The sequence below is a fragment of the Zalophus californianus genome, chromosome 1 (genome assembly GCF_009762305.2).
Source record: "Zalophus californianus isolate mZalCal1 chromosome 1, mZalCal1.pri.v2, whole genome shotgun sequence".
Classification (NCBI taxonomy): domain Eukaryota; kingdom Metazoa; phylum Chordata; class Mammalia; order Carnivora; family Otariidae; genus Zalophus; species Zalophus californianus.
This window is the reverse complement of record NC_045595.1, coordinates 15455796-15477699: the sequence shown is the minus strand read 5'-3', so window position 1 is coordinate 15477699 and position 21904 is coordinate 15455796. Positions and strand designations below refer to the sequence as shown.

Here is a 21904-nt window from a genome sequence, read left to right as displayed (position 1 = left end):
AGGATGACATAAGGGAAGAGACTGTGAACCTGAGAAGCGCTCGATGTCCAACTAGAAGGTGTGATCCCTGCATTAGCCTGAACTCGCCAGCTCACCTTTGCCAGGAACAAGTGCCTTCCGGAAGGTTTCCTTCAGAGAGCTGTGCCCATGTAAGAGTCTGTGGTTGGGAGAGATGGCCACGTGGGAGGTGCCGTAAATGGCCTCAGGGGTGGCTGTGTAGGCGGTCAGCTTTTCTCCTGTGACTTGACCATCCACCTGACAGGTAAAAGCAGAGCCATTTCATTCCTCAGGGCTCCTCTGGGGCTGTCGTGTTCCCCGGGGCCACATCCGCCCCTCCCCCCCCCCCCCAAGCCCAAACACCAGGGACGGTTCCGGGCTGCAGCCCCAGGGATGTGTGGCCCTGAGACGGCCCCTGGCAGGGGAAGAGCCAGGCGAAAGAGAAGACAATCACCATTCCTCTTTGAGAAGCCTGGTGCCCACCACCAGGTGTACTTGGTGGCCCCGAATAAAAGGGGGTCAAAGCATGCTCAGAAAGATGCCTCCCCCATTTTCCTGGCTCCTTTGTTCACCAATCAAAAATAACTATCAATGTTACATTGTTTCTGTCCTGACAAAGGAGCTATACTTTCCTCCAGGATCTAAGGTATAGTAAAAAAAAAACTGCCTTCCGCTCAGATCATGATCCTGGAGTCCCGGGATCGAGTCCCGTGTTGGGCTCCCTGCTCAGCGGGAAGTCTGCTTCTCCCTCTGACCCTCTTCCCTCTCGTGCTATCTCTCATTCTCTCTCTCTCAAATAAATAAATAAAATCTTTAAAAAAAAATAAAGGCATCTGCTTTTCTAACCAGGAAAACAGTCCTTGAGGCTAAAACCTTGTTCTGAAGAGGAAAGGGAGGACACCTGAGGTCGTGACTGAGCGTGGTCCTAGGGCTGGTTAAATGCCTTTCAAAGAAGAGGCATACATTAGGCATCAACTGAATGCTGATTATATGATAGACACAGAGGAGACACATGCTCCTTCCTTCACACATTCGTTCAGGTGTGCTCACAGCAGGCCAGTGGTGTGCAAGTCTATACTATGGCCCGAGTGCTGGTTAGGGGTCACCTGTGGAGCCAGACTTAGGGCCCCAAAGGCCCAGCCACATATGGTCCTGTACCTGCTGGACTGAGAGTGTTCCCTCCCCTGAGACATCTCATTTTCAGGTGGGTCCAGGAACGGAGACAGAAACATTTTCATAATAAAATGCTGGGGAAGGGAGAAAATGTGGAAGCCATTCCATGTACAGCAGTCGACCGGCTCAGAGACCCACAGCCTTCACCCTGGCTGAGAAGCAAAGGCCTTGGGACATGGGGACCCGACCCAGTCTAATGCATAGGACCCCAAACGAGACAGCCCTAAGAGCCTGAACCAAAGTCGCAGCAGGACTGGATTTCAGAAATCTCACCACCTTCTCAGGAAAGTGGTGACAGAATTTGGTCATTTCGGGATTTGGTTTTCAAAGGTTTCAAAGTCCCCGCTCCCTTATGGGGGCCTCCCCGGGTCTGCAGCTGGGAGTGAGGGGGATCGTGTTTGTGAGGAGACAGCACAGGGAAGCGTGAGCTCTGTGACAAGGAGCGGGAGCTCAGCAGATCCCAGGATAGCTGTCAGTACAAGTCTAGAAAAGTAGGTCAACTCTGTCTCCTGTCTGCTGTCCCCTCCTTCTAAAGGTCTGGCCTAAGGTAAGGAATGAGTTTGGAGCTAAGGGCACAAAAGTCTTGAGTAGGAAGGAGACACCAGAAGAATTAAAAAAACAAAACAAAACAACCCAGAACCCACCCAGGTAAGAAACAGCAAAACAACTATCTAGTCTGTAGGGACAGAGAGAAAAGGTTGAGGGGTACCTCCCAGAGTGGGTGGGCCTTCGGTAGTGAGCCCGGCGCAGTGTTTCCACACAGGTAGGCTCTTTTGAACCCTGGGTAAGCCCGTGACCCTCCCCAGCTTCAGGTGCGCCCTGTTTTGAGATGGTGTCAGCCTTGGCTTGTCGGCTTTTAACCTGCTTTGTGACACAAACGCTGCGGAGCTCTGGGCCCGCTGTGCAGGAAGATGCCCACACAGCCCTCCGCACATCACCTCAGGGAGTTCACGGACCCACAGAAACCCTCTCTATCCGCGCTGACCAGCAGGACGGCCGGTAGCAGTAAGAGGTGATGGAACCCTTGGAATGTGGTCAGTGCTGCTTTAAGTGTTAAGAGAGCACAGATTTCAAAGACTCTGTACGAAAACCTGAGCGTCAACTGTTTCCTCAATAGAGCTTTGTTACTGACCACATCCTGAAATGATCATTTTTTGGTAGACAGTGGGTTAAAGATATGTTATTAAAATCAATTTCGCCTGTTTCTTTGCAGTGTAAAAATGTGGCTACAGCAACGTTTGAGATGATGCTGCTGGTTTGCTCGGTGAGTTCTGAAACTGCAGAAGGGGATCGGAGAGCTTTAATTGACAGAGAGGCTTTGCTCGCTCACCTTCAATGTGAAGTCCAGATGGCAGCCCACACAGTCTCCGATCCAGTGGGCCTGCATGCCTTTTATTCCATACCACTCGGGAAGGTCCACCAGCGCCTCCTGCATGGCCTGCGGAAATGAGAGGAGAAGAGGGCTAGAACTGTACTTAAGGGACACGCAGGATGGGGGGCTTCCTAAGGCAGGAAGTGGGGGACATTAAAGGAGGCTCTGGATCAGCCCTCTCCTTGTCCACTTGCCAATCCGAGGAGCCCAGCGAGGGTCCGAAACAGATGCACTCACCATGACTCAATTTAGTGAGAGGGGTTTGACTGATTTCTCTAATCTGAGCGGGCCAATGTTTTGCAGAAAGAAGAAAATTAATGAGGAAAGACCTTAATTAACATCTTTGATGAATGCAGTGAGTACATTCTCTCCCACAGTCTGGGAACTAAACAGAAGAAGTTCAAGTTTCTGAATTTTGAAACTCTGAGATAAGCAACTCATGGGGATGAGCATGCTACAACTCAGCTGTATCAAAAATACAACACTATAAATGACATCTTTGCATTAAAAAAATCAAAATCAGCATAAGGGAAACCATCGCGTTGATTTGTGTAAACATTCACTATTAGAAGTGCATATATATTTTCACTGTTTTTTTTTTTTCGGTGTGTGTATCTACTTTTAGTCCTAAATTCCTATAACGAGGGGCTTTCCTACAAATTAATCTCTACAGCCTCAAGTCCATGCCATCATTTAGTATTTGATGATGAGACACATTCCTTCAACAGAGGGATTTAGAAGTAAATCACAGGGGCGCCTGGGTGGCTCAGTTGGTCAAGCGTCGGGACTCTTGATTTCAGCTCAGGTCGTGATCTCGGGGTGGTGATATTGAGCCCCGTGTGGGGCTCCACGCTCAGTGGGGAGTCTGCTTGAGATTTTCTCTCTCCCTCTCCCTTTGCCCCTCCCCCCACTAGTGCACGCCCACTCACACGCTCTCTCTCTCTAAAATAAATAAATCTTAAAAAAAAAGAGTAAATCACGTATTTGTATGTGAAGATTCCAATTTTAAATTCCTAGTTGTGTTATGATTAATACAGGCAACATGATGATGCTTTACGTGCCTAGTGTTCATGTAATTCATACAGTGCTTTTACACACATCTCTTCTCACATACTCTGGTAAGGTAGCTCACTTTCAAACCAATGACCTTAATGCTGACAGAGGTTAAAGCTCTGTGATGCGAGGCTGCCGGAGTGGACGAGTCATGACCAGAACCCAGACTTATTAAAGGCATTCTTTCCCCCCCAGCACAGAGATTCTCACTCAGCCGTGTGATAAACAACACAGAGCCTTTTCTATACCCATCATCTGTCTATCCACCCAGTCTCATCTATTCAATAGAGTTTGGAAGCTTTAAGATCCAGAAATTTGTTCTGCGGCAGAAATTATGGATAATAGGCCCCATCCAGCTGACCAGCAATGTGTTTGCTCATTTCTTTTCTTTTTTTAAAAGATTTTATTTATTTGACAAGAGAGCACGCAAGAGAGCACAAGCAGGGGGAGCAGCAGGCAGAGGGAGAGGGAGAAGCAGACTCCCTGCTGAGCAAGGAGCCCGATGTGGGGCTCGATCCCGGGACCTGGGTTCATGACCTGAGCCGAAGGCAGATGCTTAACCGACTGAGCCACCTAGGCGCCCCCATTCATTTCTTTATTCCACCACAAGGTATTAGCCACCCACCTGTTCACACCAGGACCTCATTTAGGCACTGGGGGCCTGGGCATATGCAAAGCAGGATGTGCCAGAGTCCCTCCCGTGAAGTTCAAACAATGCACACATGCAGTCTGCTGCTGTTAGTTGGTTAACTGATCAAAATCCAATGCCAGGTGCAATTAGCATCACAGAAGGTGAGACACAGGTCCGGGAGATGAGGCAACAGAAAAGAAAAATAGTGGGAAGGCAGGGAAGAAAATGAGCAGAGTGAGAAATAAGGGAGAGATACAAAAGAGCTGGATGGATGAACCGCAGAGAAGGAGAAGGGAAGTCATGGGAGTGGGTGGGTGGGGAAAGCGAGGCTCCAAAAAGGAAAGACAGGAAGGGGGGAAAGGGAATTTGGAAGCAGACAGATAATGGGAAAACAGCACAAGTGAGGGAAGGAAAGCTGGGGAGCCCCTACCGTGTGTGGGGCTACGGGGTGTCTGCCCGCAGTAAGGTGCAAGGAACAGCGCCGCATGGAACACAGCTTACCGGCTGCTCAGTGACACGGTGAGCCTTCCTGCCACAGGGCTGTCAGTCTCGGGTAACGAGCGAAGGAAAGAGGGAGCAGAGCTACACTAACATGAACATGGAAAGCAGACAAAATGGAAGAGGGAGAGCACTGGGAAGCCTCGTGAGTTCAAGTTGTCCTTTGAACACAACCACACACCAAGGCTAGGCAGGCCCTCTTCCTTTCTGCCACCAACGAACCTAGTGATGGGACACTCAGCACAATCTTCAATGTTGAGACCCAACCCCCCAGGGTGTTTGTAGGTCGTTTCCAACACATGATCCTAGGTTTCTCCCGTTTTTGGACTGTTACTTATGAAAGATGAAAAATGCTTTTTTAAAATTTTATTTATTTATTTGACAGAGGGGAAAAGAGAGCCCAAGTGGGGAGTGGCAGGCAGAGGGAGAGGGAGAAGCAGGCTTCCCGCGGAGCAGGGAGCCCGACACGGGGCTTGATCCCAGGACCCCGGGATCATGACCTGAGCCCAAGGCAGACACTTAACCGACTGAGCCACCCAGGCATCCTGAAAAATGCTTTTTATGATAAAACGTAATCAACTAGAAACTGTGGGTATTTTAAAATCTACTTGGTAATTTGGAAAGGAGATCCGTGAAAACCAGTTGATAAAGAAGATGTAGGAAAATTTAAGGTAAGACTTGGGAGAGTTCACCATGATCTGTGCTCGAGACACTGCAGGATGCTGATGAAACTATTCTGTACCAGGGACGCTTGCCCGAACCTCCCAGCGGAGGATCAAAGGGATCTGGAGCTGCTAGTTTTAAGCAGAATAAGGAACATATCAACCAGGTCCAAATGCCGTTATGTACGTTCCAACTCCTTGTGATCGTGAAAAGGCTTTCCAGGGGAAATCTAAAATACCTGATGGTTGGGCGCCCGGGTGGCTCAGTCGGTTAAGCGAGCTGGCTCTTGATTTCGGCTCAGGTCATGATCTCAGAGTCGTGAGATGAAGCTAGCCCCGCACTGGACTCTGCACTGGGCGTGGAGTCTCCTTGAGATTCTCTCTCCCTCTCCCTTTGCCCCCTCCCCCCTTCCCAAATAAAATAAAATACTTGATGGTGACACATAAAGGAACCCAACAGGACCATGATGTTTCTGTATTTGCTGGAGTGAAAAATGACTTTTGGGAAGGTGGTACAATTCCTGCTGCAGACTGTTGATTACGCTTTAATTAACGGGGACATGCTTTCAGCTTCTCAAAAACACCAAGCCTGCCTAAGGCATAGGTGCAGGCTACGCTCCTGGCCTGCTCTGGCCACCTGGCCAACATGCCCCTTCATTCTCCTTGCTCTCCAGCTCTCTATCGTTCGTCTCTTCTTTAGGCTGCGTGCTTGCTCGCTGACGGTCGGAAGCTCCCCAAGAGCAAGCACCATGTTCAGTTTGGCTCACCACTGAGTACTCTGCACCTACCATATACCTACAGCGTACAGCCGACATGTGGAGTCCAGGAAAAACACAAAGAAATGAGAAATGGGCCTCAAGCCAAGGTAATATAGAGACCAACCCTTTTTCGTCCTCTCCTCCCCTCCGATAATGAAGAGAAAGCCTGCCTCTAACATAATCTGGAGCAGCCGAGGCTCTGCTTTTGGGAGACCTGTCCCTGTGGTCACACTGCTGACTGCGCACAGGTGGCCTCGTCCTCCTGGGGACCAGCACCAGGAGCATAGCCTGGCTCTTCAGGGGACCCCTGGGTGGCCTCTCAGCTTCAATGGCGTCCCTTCCTTTCCCTCTCTTAGGGATCTCAAGAGGTCTCAATCCCATGATTGTAACGCTGCAAGCATTCTACTTTAAGAGAAAGTTACAGGTGTGCCTGGGTGGCTCAGTCGGTTGGGTGTCTGCCTTCGGCTCAGGTCATGATCTCAGGGTCCTGCTCAGCGGGGAGCCGGCTTCTCCCTCTCCTCTGCCCCTGCTCGTGCTCTCTCTTGCTCTCTCTCTCTCTCTCTCAAATAAATACAATCTTTAAAAAAGAGAGAGAGAAACTTATAAAGGGCTAAAAAAACCCTGATATTTTTAAATGTGACTTCTGAGGTGTCTAAAAATCACTCATGGTGATGGCTGAAGACAGTATAAGATCTTGACTCATCAAAGAGAAGTTCAATTATAGGCCATGTGTAGTTTTACACAGATTTAGTTGGATCGGATTTCTTTGGAAATGGACTCACCACATACATCCTGGGTATGGATGAACACTCAGCTAGCTAGAATATGGATCTGATCCAGACAGCCTTCTTCCTGACTCTTTCAGATGAACAACGGCTTCTCCGCCTTTCCCTTTCCTGGCCGACCTAAACAGAATGTGAATTTGCGGGGCTACGTACGCATGCAGCAGTTTGAGAATGCTCAGTAACGATTATTAGAAACACGGAAGAGTTTCTGTTACTGACAGCACGGGCTTGAGAAGCCGCACAATTAATTTTAGCATAACCTGGAGCGTAAGGCGAGTCCTGGGCTTCGATCTTGGATCCGAGGTCCTCAAGATGCATGAGAAAGAAAACCAAGCGAGCTGGTAGAACTGCAGTGCATCCTTCATCTAAACATAAGGCTTTCCTAGAAGTCGGTTCTTTCAAAGCCACAAGCAGCTTTGGAAATTTGGACAGGGCATGTGGTATCTCCATTATGAATGAATCACGTACCCAAATTCCCACATACCTGACCACTTCAATTACAAAATGGTCACTGAGCTCCTTCTGCGATAGAAGACATTGTGTTTGGTGTGATAAAAGGCGCCAGGACCTCCAGAGGGCGGGAGCATGTCACACTGCCCCACCAATGTCCGACTGGCAAAACCCAGGAAACTCTATGGGTCCCACAGCCCAGCCACTTCGACAGGTCAATTGTAAGAAAAAGAAAGGGAGGAAGAGGCAAACCTGCAGGTTAAGACACTTAAAAGGCATCCTCAAATTAAAAAAGGAAGGGTAAGAATAAGCCCCAGAGTCTAGGGAGGCACACTGGGTGACAGCTACAGAGAAAAGTCAGAAAAAGCCTATTCTAACGGTGCAGTGGCTGTTTATTATGGGAAAGGGACAGAGGGAGGGCTTCGGGGTGTTGGCACAATTCAGCATCTTGACCTCCAAGGTGGCTGCTTTCAAAGAAATCGATAAGCAATCTATTTGTTTTATATGGTTATCTGCATTTCATTTCACAGTAAAGTAGCATCACAAAACACAGACTTCCTCAGTTTGGTACCGCGGAGCTCACAGGTCTCAGTCCCAGCAGGCTCCTGGAGAGCAGGGCGTGGGGCCAGGCTGGCCTGCGGGCTCCGGGACGCAGCTTTAGTCCCTCCGGTTTTTCCATGGAACCCATGCAGGGCCTGGCCCAGAGCCCAGATGTGTGCCTTGGGTTGGACAAATGCTCATTAAGTTGCCATTTAACTCCCTCTACTCCAGGGTGAGGCTGGGAGAGCAGAACCAGCAGAACCGGCCCCCCGGCCCCCGGGGCAGGGAAGGAATGATCTCTGTGGAATCCTTCCTACGCACCAGGCACTTTTATGTGTGTGGCAACATTGAAGATGAGGCACATGTCACGTTCATGACAGCACGAGACAGCACCAGTCCACCTCGCAGATGAGAATACAAGTCTCAGCAATTTCCCCGGGGCACCCCGCAAGGACGGGGTTGGGGGCGGGGGGACACTGGGAAAGCAGTGCTCAAAGCCCATCCCTTCCTACACCTGCTCCCCCACGACCACCCTGCCATCCAAGCTCTCCCATGTCCGGCTTTCGGAGTGTTGACTCCCCCCACTTCTCGAACTTGGAAGAGATGCTTGTGACAGCTCTGCCCGTGTCTATGATCTCATTTATTTTTCAATTTTATGGCTGGAAAGAAGACTCTGGTTATGGAGTCATGGGGCTGAGGCTGTCAGTACAATTCCCCCTCTCTGTACAGATGAGGACACAGAGGCCGCCCGAGGTTCAGCAATCTGCCCGCCATCACTTAGCGAGCTGGAGCCAAGCCCCCAACTCCAGTCCTTAGCACACTACTCAGCCCTCATTTGATGCCGACGCACTTTCCTTGAGTTTTCTCCCCAGTGGCATGGTGAACTTGCGCTGCATCGGCTGTCCAGCACCTGCAGGCTCTTCTTTCTTGGGGGCAATCCACGATGGGTGAGTGGCAGGGCCCCGCCACCCACTACGGACGCTTTCCCGGGCCCACTGCCCTCCTCTGTGGAAGCTAAACAGCATAGCCAGTCACAGTATGGGCTGGGTACAGGCGTGGAACACTGCAGGGGGCGGGGGGACCCAGAGGCACCCGGGGAACTGGTTTAAATGCCACACCAGACCCGAGAGGCGGGAGATTCTGGGACTGACAGTGGTGATGGCTTAACCAGATCTTTCCTGAGCAAGATCTTCGCCATGTCCTTGTGCTCCCTGAATGCTGCCCAAGTCTGGGTCTCTGGCCTCCCCACCCAACTGTGAGTAACCCGATCCACTTCTGACCCATTCCTTTGTGGCTGAAGTTAACCAGAGTAACTTTTTTGCAACCACATTTCTTAATTAAGATCAATGGATTTAAAAAAGTTTCACTATCCTGATGAGTATTAGCTGATCCTGTATTGCCTTGATATCATTGTAACAGAAGTATAAAATCTTGAATATATTACACATTAATATCACAACGAGAATGTATTAATAAACTAGTCATGAATCTTCTGATTAAACTGCACGTTCTAGAAAGCTTTTCAATTTATGGAACAATTTAGGGGTTCTTAAATGCCCAGAGGCACATAACTAGCGCATTATAAACTCTGAAAACGACCCACGGCTTTTCCTCTCCAGTAATCAATAAGTTCCATTTAACTTCCAAGCAAACCCACACATGGTCTAACGGGATATGATGTCTTTCCATTGGATAAAACCCACATTACATGACTTGAAGACTGGCTCCACAGCCCACACTATCCTCTCCTGCCACAGAAACTTCAGTTGACAGGGTCCAGTGCTGACTGCGCCTGACACCTCTCCCCTCCCCTCCCCTGCATTACGGTGCTACGTAAGTACATAAGCCCTCTCGTTGTGTTTTTCTTCTACACTGAATTGTCAAGGCTGAAATGCTTCTGGTGGAGGTGCTTTGCTTAAAATACTCAGATCTCTCGGAGGACAAAAGATTTGAAGAGAATGAACTGTGAACGTTTGGATATGCCAATGGGGGTGGGGGGAGGACACCTGCTTAAAACCTCAACCAAACCTATGACTATTTCTAAAAACCAGAAGAACTTTTAAAAAACAAACCAAATGAAATCAACACCTCGAGAACCCCAGCAAACCCTGTTTCGTCCCCACAGACGCGTTATGCATCACTGAGTTTTGATGAACAGGGTTTTAGAGAGCACAGCCCAACAGCCCCCAAGAACCTCTCCTTCATCCTGCACTGCTGCCCCACCATCTCCACCAGACCAGGAACAATGTGGGGATATTCATGGGTATTTATAGACATATTTACGGTGCTGCAGTTGTTCAATCTAACGCAGGCTACGTTTATCTGTTTGTTTGGGTGTTTTGGTTGAGATCATATATCCTTCCTCCTTTTGGGGCAATTACGGTAATAGCAGATGGAATTCATCTAGTCTCATGTCCTTACATTTGGCAAACAGTTGGCAATGCCCCCTTCCCCCACCCTGGCCAACCTCAATGGACAGAAATCTTACTGGTCTGCAGAATCCCCAAACCTGGGGAAACAGCAGGTTTTGAGACTCTTCTTGAAAGTGTAAGTGAAATCACTTTTCCAACAACATCAGAGGGAACTTGATATGTGAGCGCTGGAAGCGGAACCATTCCAGGAGCCGCCCTGCTCTCTCCTCTGGTCCCTCTCCATCAATCCCAAGGCTTCGGCCTGGTTTGGCAACCATGAATTTATTCAACTCCCCTCACTTAATAAATGAAAAAAATGGCTCACTCAACCAAGTCCACGGCAGACCCCAAATAATGAATTACCCAGATCTCCTTATTGTTCTGGGCTCCCTGTGCTGTTTTCAGGTATCTTGATGTGAATTAAACAAAAGACAACTTCTTCCATCTGCCAAGCCTAGAAATTAACCATATGGATGGCCTTCTCATTCAATTATTATGAATAATGACTGCACTAATACTTGCTGTCAAATGGTACCGTTTCCCTGTGGTTATTACTCAGCATACACAGAAGCACTGTGGCTTTGCAAAGGGCCCTTATAATCATTTTCACCAGGACAGGGCTGAAAATAGAGCCACTGTTGCTTCACAGGTACACCATCTGAATGCAGATGCTTGAAGAAGTTGAAACAGGACTGTACATTAGTGAGTCTGAATAGGAGCCAGAGTTTAAGAACGTGAACCAACAAGAGATGGGCTGATGTACGCAACCAGTCAAAAAAGCTTCAGGGATACAAAACATAGTTGGGAATAAGAAAGACAAAATTAAAACTAAAAAGCTGGGAATAAAAAGAGAATTAAATATAACATGGCTAATCTGACTCTTCAAAGCAGCAGATATAATGCCAGGAATAAATCCATACCTCCCAAGAAAGGGCAGTACGTGGGCTAAAGCATTAAGAACAAGGTGCAGCAGGACCACAAGTAGAATTACAGAAGAGGCGATTTTAAAAACATGATACACTTTAGAAGACCTTGGTTAAAAAAAAAAAAGTTTAGGCAAGCTGAGAAATAAAGTGGATTTATGAGCTACTAAGAGAGAGAGTTCAGAAACCAGAGCCCAGAAAGCTGGACACTGACTGGAGGCAGAATGGAAGAGAAAGATTTAATGACAAGATTTAATTAAAATGGACACTTTTTAAAGTCTTAACACTCAGCCTCCTTCTTAATCAGTATGATCTGAGTAGCAATTATGTTTGAATTATAAATTCATATGTACTTTTTTCCAAAACTTAATCTTGTTGCCAAGATGTCCTCATTCTTTTTGTTTCTGAGATCGTTTCAATGCAGTCACTCCAAAGACACGTCGTATATTTGAGTTGTAATAAAGGAAAATAAAGCTGAAGGCAGTAAGATGTTTATAAAACTCTAGATGTCCCCTCTAGAATATTCTAGAGGAATAAACTCTCCCACAGCCTCATCTCCCTCTCCTGCGTTGACTCTGGCATGAAGTTGCACACACGATTTCTACATTAAAAAGCTCAAGTGGGGGCGCCTGGGTGGCTCAGTTGGTTAAGCGTCTGCCTTCCGCTCAGGTCATGATCCCGGGGTCCTAGGATCGAGCCCCGCATCGGGCTCCCTGCTCAGCGGGAGGCCTGCCTCTCCCTCTCCCACCCCCTCCTGCTTGTGTTCCCTCTCTCGCTGTGTCTCTCTCTGTCAAATAAATAAATAAATAAATAAATCTTTGAAAAAAAAAAAGCTCAAGTGGCATGCTGTTTCCCTTGCTCACTTCCCTCTGATAGCTGTATTTTCACCTCTCTTCTGAAAGGTGATATGTGTTTCTAGCAAAATCCATTTGTTGTGGCATCTCAAGGCAAAACATTTATTTGCAAATAGAGTTGCGCTATCCAAGAGTCTCAATTCCAGCGAAGGTGTTGTTAACCCAGAAGGGAGAAAACCAGGTCGGAGCAAGGCATCCTAATGATGATACACGACTTGCATTCCTGGGACCACGGGGGTCAAAGGGGAAGAGGCGCCAAGCAGCCCACACGGACATCGAGTGTGCATCTCAGAGCCGAGGCAAAGAGAGGGACACACCAAGTGCTATTAAATAGCTTCCAAGTGGCTGGAGAGAAGGAAGTGCTTTCTGGGTGCAACCACCAGGGATGGATGTGCGGAAGGAAACCAGGAAGCATGGTGGCAGCCGTTTTGGTGAATCTCCTCTTATTCTTCTATGCCTACATGAACTCCGGTCACACCTAGCAGCCTTCTTCCCCACTTCAGACCCAAGCAAACCCCTTCTCTGGCAGAACACTTCTAATTCCACTAACTTCCAAGAGGTGGTGAGCACACCACCTGAAATGTCGCCACCACGCCCCTGTGAATGCAGAGGAGAGAGGACACACTCTCCCAGGGGCAGTCATCTGGATGAGGCTGCTTCTGATTCCCAGAGGCCATTCAGGTCATCTCACTGCCCCTGGGTGGACAGGACACAAGCGGGGCTGTCCTGTACCCCACAGGACAGGGAGCAGGCACCACATGCTCGGTCCAATCTGTGACTCTAGGCTACCCTTGTTTGGAAAGGTGGTTTTGTTCCGGGAAAGCAGAGTCTTGGGAGCAAGACTGAAAGCTTTTACTGGTCTAATAAGGGGAAAAAAAAAAAAAATGGGGACAGCAGTCCCAGGGGACATTCTGCTCGCTTACCTTCACGTTGGAAGCCTGCCTACAAACCGAAAACTTGCAGGAACAGAAGACCATCCCTTTCAAGGCACTCAGGTCTACAGAAGATACGTAAATAAATGCTGACATAACCCTGCTATCAGGTGTTTTGTTTTATGATTACCAAAACGATAATAATCATTCTGGAAAATACGAAGAGGGATGAAGAACAACAACAGTTTTCCACAATCAATATAAACACCCAGGGAGATCACTATTAATATTTTATTCCATACCCTTCCATCTTACTTATACCCCATCTTCCACTGATTCAAAGATGCACACTTTTTTTAATCTTTATTTATTTATTTGAGAGAGAGAGTGAGCACGAGCTGGGGGAGGGGCAGAGGCAGAGGGAGACAAAGAATCTCAAGCAGACTCTGCACCGAGCAGGGAGCCCAATGTGGGGCTCAATCCCAGGACCCTGAGATCATGACCTGAGCCGAAATCAAGAGTCAGCTGCTTAACCATCTGAGCCACCCAGGTGCCCCAAAGATGCACATTTTCCCCACAAATGCTGAAACTGGGACATGTCTTACAATCAATGGTGCCTTTGACATTTTTCTTGCTCATGGAGCATAGGATGAAATGCCAATCACGTGCTACTGATAAAATGTACTAGGGTGGTGGTTACTCGCGGGATGGTCACATAGTTAAGATCATGGCATTAGTATACTCTTTTTAAACTACTAGAATTTGCACTTTGCCAGAGTTCACAACTTACTACAGCTCTAGAAAGGATTAAATCTTTATTTCAAGCACATCTGACTCTCAAAATTAGCCACTCTAGTAAACAAAACAGAGAGAAATGGAAAGATACTGTGGAAAACTCTCTTTTCTCTAAGAGGGACACTGATTTTGAATAACAAAACACGATCACACGACTGTGGATGTGGCTGTTAATGCCTGCTTCCCTCAAAGCCCGGCAGCCACGGGATCAGTGTCCCTGTTCTCCAAGCAGCTGGGCTCAGAAGGTCCGGGGTATGGAGAGGACCTTGGAGGGGAGATAGGACACAAAAAGACACCATTTCGGTGCAGAAGCCAGCAAGCCAACTCCATCAAGAACAAACTAGAAAACCTCCAACCACTGTACCTGCCATTACGTGGCCATCTGTGCCCTGGCCCTGTCCCCATTACAGTTCCTACTGTGCTAATGTCTGGCCCTCTTTCGACACCTGCCCTCCGACTGCGCTGCGTGCTCCGAAATGCCTGGTTGCTTGGGAACCCAGGCTCAGGAGCTGGTATAAAGCACCGAGACCTGGCTGGGTCTCAGGAGATCCAAGTTGGGTCCTGGCTTTCTTGGGCTTGGGGGCCTCAGCTAAAAATGAGGAATGGGCTGGGTCTGTCATTTTCAAGGACACCTTGAGCCGGCCATGAGCCCCACCTGGGGAGCAGGAGGAAGGCAGGATGTGTGCTGCTTAAGAGAGAGGAATCAACGCCTGATCCCTTTGTCTTTAGATATCATATTGATTTTGTAATTTCAAAATCATGACTTTTTTTGGTTTGCATTTGTTTTTCAGATCAGGGCAGGGATTTAAAAAGCACGGGAGACAGTGGGCTAAATGTGGGGGAGCCTGTGCACTGTCTGCTCAAGTTTCTTTTAGCTTTAAAATCCAAACGTCGGGGCACCTGGGTGCGTCAGTCATTTAAGCTGCCAACTTTGGCTCAGGTCATGATCTCAAGGACGTGGGATGGAGCCCCGTGTCGGGCTCCGTGCTCAGTAGGAAGTCTGCTTGGGATTCTCTCTCCCTCTCCCTCTGCCCCTTCCCTCATTCATGCTCTCTCTCCCAAATAAGTAAATAAAATCTTTAAAATCCAAATGTCTCCCTGAGCTAAAGGGGTTCACTGGTGACACAGCCCCCCCTGGCATGCCCAGGGAACCCCACCACAACGAGGTGCGAACAAATAAATCTCTTTACTTCCATGGGGTCTAAACTAATACTTCAAGAAGGAAGGAGGTCCTTACACCTCAAAAGGACCTGGCCAGGAGCTCAGAAAGCCCACTCAGGGTTTAAGAGCAAAACATCATGTTTAGTTCTGCCTTCATTTTTTCCTAATCAGACTTGCAATTTATACCCTAAGAAGCTCATTACATTTGACCCTTGAACATCATGGCTTTGGTCCATACAGTATAGCACCGTAAATGTATTTTCTCTTCCCTATGATTTTCTTTTCCTCCTAACATTTTCTCTTTTCTAGCTGTCTTTATTTAAGAGTACAATATATAATACATACAACCCACAAAATATGTGTTCATCAACTATTTCTGTTACCGGTTAGGCCTCTGGGCAACAGGAGGCTATGAGCAGTTAAGTTTCTGGGGACTCAAAAGTTATCTGTGAATTTTCAGCTGCATGGGGGGTCAGCACCCCTGAACCCCATGTTGTTCAAGGATCAACAGTATTCATTTATTTCTCTCATTTTCCTTTTGTAGTCATTCCTTCTACCTTAGAAACAAAACCCCCAAAACAACACAGAAATGGAAACTTCTCGTTTGCCAAGTGTGTGTGCCAACCGGAAGCCTGTGGGTCTGCTTCAGAAGTGCTTTGGGGAGGCTGTGTGGGCACCACTGTCCTCACTTCCCAGACGGGAGGGACATGGGTGGGTGTGAGGTGCCAGGGCGAAGGGAAGGAGAGCTCACGGGGAACGGGGCTAATCGAAAGCACACAGGTGTGACCAGGCACTGGCGGGGGTCTGCCAGAGGTGGACAGGAAGGCCCCGTGTTTAGGGAGAGGAAATCTAATTGCTGGGGTCATCTCAGCACCATCCAGAAACACCGTGGGTTTCAGAATCCCAGAGCCAGGGCCCCTGCCCTACACCAACTCTGGCGTACCCTTCCGGGCAGAGTTCCCACCAAGAACTGTGCAGAGCCACTCCCCACCCCCACCCCAGCAGTGTCACTGTCACCCCCGGCTGTGGTCACGCCACGATCCACTCCAGGCAGTGGGAGCCTTGCCTGGGGACGGTCGGGGAGCTGTCAGCCTCCAGGCACCCGCTTTCCTTTCGCCTCTGTACCCCCACCCCCCGGGCCCTGCCCACTACCATCCAGAAGGACTTCCGAGGGCCTAGAGGGTGGCTCTCCCTGTAAGAAGGCCAACCATCACCCCGATGAGTGCGGGGGGGACAGCACGGAAGGTGGGGGGGGCGAATCACGTTCACGGTACAGCTTAGGAGAGGAAAGATCCAGGAGAGGCGGGGAATACAGAGAAGAGAAAGAAGTCAGAGAGATTACGTAAGAAGGAGCAGATTTAACAACTAATTAGTTTTGTGAGACAGGGTGTCAAAAGCAGATCCTGGGGACGAGAGCAGAGTCTGTGCTTTCCTAAAGGATAGACAGCGGGGCATGGGGGAGAACTCCAGCAGGAAGCTCACGCTCAGGGTGCCCCCGAGGGCCGCTCTCGGAGCTCCGGGGTCCGGAGCCTGCATGGGGTCTGCCATGCCTCCCACTCAGGAGCTGAGCATGGATTTTTTACAGGCGGGGACGCAGAAGGCCACAGAGGGGCATGGAGACAATGATGCCGTAATAGCTTTAAAGCCACAGGGCTTCGAAGAGCAAACCGTCACAGTAGATAAACCCGAGCCATCACTATTAAATGTGGCCCTGGCCAGTGTCCTCACTGTCTTTTATCCCAACGGCCTTGCAGAGAAGTGGACAGCTCATCAAATGCATCTCACTGGTTCCTCTTGGTTCCCAGAAACTTTGCCTCCTCGGCCCACCTCTCATCTGGGCCTATGCCCACCCCGTGAGGGCCCAGGCTGCACATACAGGAGCAGCTCCCCCCCCCGCCCCCCTGCACCAAGGGTCTTTCTTGGGGACAGGGAGCAGGGTAGGGACCGGCTGTCAAACCTCACTGACCAGTACCTTCGCAAAGCTTCCCGAGCGCACAGGGATGACTTGGTCGGTGTCAGGGAGAGGCATTACCCTGCATCGTCAGAGAGCCAGCCTCTGTTTGGGGGCTGACAGTGGCTGTGAGGGTAGGAACAGAAAGCCAGGCACCAGGCCCAATTTCCAGAAGACAGCCAAAAGCTTTCACGAGCAACTCAAGGCCTCAGGACCGGAACCAGGGAGCCCGAGGGGCCCCATTCCAGAGGGCAGGGGACCCTTAGGCACCCAGAGGCACGTGCTGGAGATGGGACTTAGCACCCTGGCTCCTCTGGGGCTGTCTTTCTGCTCCAGCCTCTAGAGCTCCTGTCGTAAAGCCCACTCCCCTTCCCTTACCTCCTTGCCTCCCCCACCCCGTATTTTCACTCTTTGCAGGCTCAAACACGACCAGCATGTTCTGGGAAAGGCTCCTCCACTTCGCCCGCAAGCTCCCAGGTGAAACTGCGGGGAAAAGAGGCACAGGGGGGCAGGGAGATGGGGGCTCTTCCCTCCCATGTTCCCTAATTTCATGAGGGCTCATCATTGCCCGGCTGCCTCTTGCCAGCAGAAATTCTCCGTGGAAATACTTGTGAGACATGAAGGTTCCGGCACGTCTGGAAGGCAATCAAATGTTCCCTGACAGACATTCTGTGCTTCACAGCCTTCATCACTTCCTGGAACACAAGGCAGACCTGAGGCTCCCCCCTCACCACCCCTGCGCCCTCCTGCATCGTCAGTGATCCCACTGGGGTGCCCCCCCACAGTCGGAGGCTGTCTCCCGCACCAGCCTCCATGCTCCCTCCTAGCACCTGCAGGCACCTGGCCCAGGTCTGGCCGGGCACTCGGTAACATCTGGGGAAAGAAGGAATGGATGCACACTCCCTGAGAAGGGGTACAGACTGCCGGTTACGAGCTCGAGCACCCAGATTTGAATCCCAGGGCTATTACTTACTACCAGTGGGAGCCTCGGTTTCCTTGTCAGTAAAATGGGGCAAACAGGGCACACCGACCCTCAAGGGAGTAACGCCAGGGTTAAAGAAGTCGGTGTCTATAAAAGCCGGAGCACTGATCAGCTCAGGGGCAGCAGGTAGGCAATGGGAGGGGGAGACGGACTTTCTTGATATTCTAGAAGTTCCTGAAAACTGGGACAATATACCCAACAATCTGGTGTGGCGGCTGACTAAGCACCATCAGGGCATGATTATGCCCATCTGAACGCCAGAGAGGAGCCTATGTACCGTGCCCCGGTGGCCAAGGGCCTGCAGGAGGCAGCCGCAGAAATCGAAACCACAGACCTATTAGGAAAGTTCAAATGGGAAGCCAGCTCTTTGTCTCGCCTTCCAACTGTCACCCTGCTGGCAGGAACTGAGGCGTCCGCTCCGTCAGACCCGGAATCTCTTCTGCTCTCTGCGTGGAGGTCTGCAATCCCCGCTCCTCCCCCTGCTCTCACCTCGTCACGCTGCCCACCAGATACCTCCCACACATCCCTGCCAAGACTAATTCATGTGCCTCAGATACTCCTACTGCAAGTGTTCTTCACATTTCACAAAGCAAACAGTCCTAGCGAGACTGGGTGGGGGTGAGGGGAGAAACACCCAGTAACATCACAGAACAGCCTTAATAAAGGATTTTTGCATTTCAGGGTTCCCTGTAACGTTCACGTCGGGCATCGTCTCGCTTCATCTGGAAGGTAAGTGACCGAAAGGAGGGCCCCTCCAGAGCCACGCTCCCCAGCAGACCGTCGGGTGTATGCATCGGAGGTAGCCCCCAGAGCAGCAAAACCAGACACAGACACAAAGCTGAAGATGACTGAGGCGGGCACAGTTCACTGGCCATCCCAGCACCCACTGCCCACTCTCTTCCCTCACACAGCTTAACAGCTTGACTACAGAAGCTAAAACGCCCAAGCCTGCTTTCCTAGTCTCCCGCGAAGCTGGGGAGTAGCCACATGACACAAGTGGGGCCAAGAGAACATCAGTGGAACTTTGTTGGGGGTTTGTGGGGAAGTTCTTGCTTTCCAGGTAAAAGAAACAGTCACTCGCACTGCCCCTTCTGCTTCTTTCTGTCTTGAATGAAAATGGGATGTCTGGTGCTGCAGCAGCCATCTTGCAACCATGAGGGGATAGGCAGGAAGGAAGGGCCGAGAGAACCATCGAGATGCCAACTCAGAGCCCAATCCTGGTTCAGTCCCAGCAACTTGGGCCTTCTTGTGTGGGAAAAGTCAACTCCCATTTGTTTAAGCCACCATTAACTCGGGTTTTCAGCTACTTGCAGCTGAAAGCATTACTAACTCATCCTTCTCTCTATGGCAGGACCTCCTCCCTGACTGAACACTATTTCTATCATACCAGGTTTTAAGGTAGATGCTTTATCTCATTTGATCTTTGAAGCTTCAAACCCATTTAATCCAAGTACCTATTATTTGCACATCTCTACTCAACAGTCTCAGGGCCACTGCATACTCAAAAGGGTCAGGAATACGTCCCTTCCAGGACTCCCTATGGCAGTCAGTAGCATATTCATCCACTTAGTGTCCAAGTCAGGGTCCTTCTTGATGACACCATCTCCTATACACTCTCATCCAATAGATTCTCAAGTGCTACAAATTTCACCATCTGAGTATTTTCCTAACTTGCCCATCTCTCCGCACTACTCCCACCTAGTCTAAGTTATGCATGCCCAGACTACTGTAATAGCCTCTTAACTGGTCTCTCTGCGTCTACACTTGCTCTTTCCACAGTGAATTTATAAAAACACAAATCTGACCGTGTCTTTCCCTTTCTTGGAGTCCTTCCGTGGTTTCCCATGGCCCCCATGATAAAGTCCAAATCCTTAAGACCTAAAAGACCTTGCCTGATCTGGCCCCTAACCCCCAGCTTCTCCAGCCCTACCGAATCTCTCCTCTTGGCTCTCTGTTTCAGTTATACTGTCATTCTTTCAGCTTCTCAAAATCATCATATACATTTCTATTTGGGGGCCACCACACACGATAGTCCCTATATGAAGGAGCTCCCCTCCAACTTTATGGCCTCCCTTAACCCTTACTCATCCCTTTGCAACCCAGTGATTTTCTATTTCAGATATTGTACTTTTCTGTTTTAGATTTCCAGTTCTTTTTTTTTTTAAATAGTTTCCATTTCTCTTCTGAGATTCACCATCTGTTCACTCATCATGACCATCTTTTCCTTTAAGTCCCAGACCATTTATGTAACAGATGTCTATGGCTTTATCTCCTAATTCTAACATCTGGGTCATCTCAGGACCTATTTATACTGGGCTGCCCCCTCTCCCTTTTTTTCTCTTGATTATGGGCCACAATTTCCTGATTTTTCACAAGTCTAGTACTTTTTTATTCTATGTGGGGCATGCAAATAAAAACCAGCCATGAAGAGAGTCTGGATTATGTTGTCTCCCTTTAAAGGTGCTGAGTTTTGTTCTGAAAGTTCCTTTCAAAACCATCAGGTTTACTTTTATTTTTTATTAAGTTGAGTCTGTTCTGATTTTGTCTTTGGTCCTAGGGTGTCATCTATACTTCTAACATATGGCCTTTTGGGGGTCTCAACCGCATACTTCTGGCTGGGCCATAACTCCAAGATCTCTGAGCACTGTGCGGTCCTCTGGTATCTGAGCTCCTCTCAGCCCCTTTGCTATCATTTTCTGTTAGGCCTTCTGGAGTCTTGCTTTTGTGCATGGGCAGCCCTCAGCCGAGGACCTGCAGTGAACATAGATTTCTGCTCGCCCCTACCACTCCCACACCACTCCCTCTTCTCTTGATTTTCAGGGTAAACCAAGTGCTGACCTCCAAAGACAGCTTTTTCAATACATCTGCACAGGAGTTCAGCAAGAACCAGGTGAATCACCGTGGTAACTAACAATTTCTGCTGAACAGCTGACAATTTAAAGAATAATGTCCCTCAATTAGGTTATAACATTTCCAACTGGAGGCAGAGGTCAAAAAAGAAAGAGCTAATGAGATGGCCTTTCCCACAATGCCTATATTACAGAGTCATCTGGAGGTGACCTGGCTTCCCTCCCAGTAATGCAGTGGACCCCAACTGTCAGCAAACAGGGGCTCCCACTGCCTGGGATGTTACAGAAACAATGTCTTCAGCTTTGTTTTTCTCAGTCAGTCTCTCGATATTACCATGTGCTTCAAAGGAGCAAGGCATTGTGTTAACAAGTTCTAATGAGTAGTTTTCCAAATCCATATGCTCTTCTCTGCTACATTCTGAAGAAGATATCATGGGAAAACTGCCTCATTGAAGACCTGTCTTTTGAGTGAGAAAACTGGAGGTCATATATCCATATGGCACTGGTATTGTGAGCTGGCATACTGCGGTTCTAATTCAGCCAAGTTTTGTAGTGATCAGCGGTTATTTATAACTTTGTGCTTTCTTGGCATTTAAGAAGTACAGTGTTGGATCAGACCCAAAGTCTATTTCAGCCCACTACCGTTTCTGACAGAGCACCCCAGGGGCTACTATGGCTGGGTATAACTATCCTTCTTAAGGTGACTACCACAGGGGAAGAACTACCATGGCACGAAGTTACTGGCCTTTCAAGATGTCTTTACCTTTTCAGATTCTGTTTACGTCCAGTCTTAAGCGAAAAACTGTGGGCATAGATCAGCAAAGTGTCCCTGATTGGCTCTAGTCATTTCTCTCTGGAGTTTCAGGGAGTGATCCCTCAATTCCATATCCTGAAACTTGGTAAGCTCGGAAGGTATTTTGCAGAAGTGGTTCTGGCATACCCAGAATGCATTCTGCTCCTCAGGCTGTTGGTGATTTAATAAGTGAGCTCCCTCTTTAAATGGCTGGCTTTGCCTTCAATCCCTCAACACAGAAAAGAGCCAGAAGGTACCTTAAAAAACACTTGGTCCCACTCACTCCTTTTACTGATGAGAAAACTGAGCCTCCTGACTCACACCAGTTCACACTATTAATCAGGGACACAACAAGAGTTAAAATCAGAGCTCTGCCTCCTAGTTTAGTTTCTTT

The 21904-nt window shown here is 49.0% G+C and overlaps 1 protein-coding gene across 5 annotated transcripts in view; it reads right to left on the bottom strand.

The window, feature by feature from the left end:
• Positions 1-21904, bottom strand: part of LARS2 (leucyl-tRNA synthetase 2, mitochondrial) — a 149751-nt gene that overhangs the window by 61798 nt on the left and 66049 nt on the right. For all 5 annotated transcript variants that reach the window (XR_003518245.1, XM_027585308.2, XM_027585309.2 and 2 more), the window contains 2 exons: positions 2501-2608; positions 96-255 (listed from right to left, as the gene is read on the bottom strand). Coding sequence is in view for 4 of the 5 variants with exons in the window: in XM_027585308.2 (XP_027441109.1) it covers positions 96-255; positions 2501-2608 (268 nt within the window). In the remaining variant the exon portion in view is untranslated. The remainder of the gene's footprint in view (positions 1-95; positions 256-2500; positions 2609-21904) is intronic.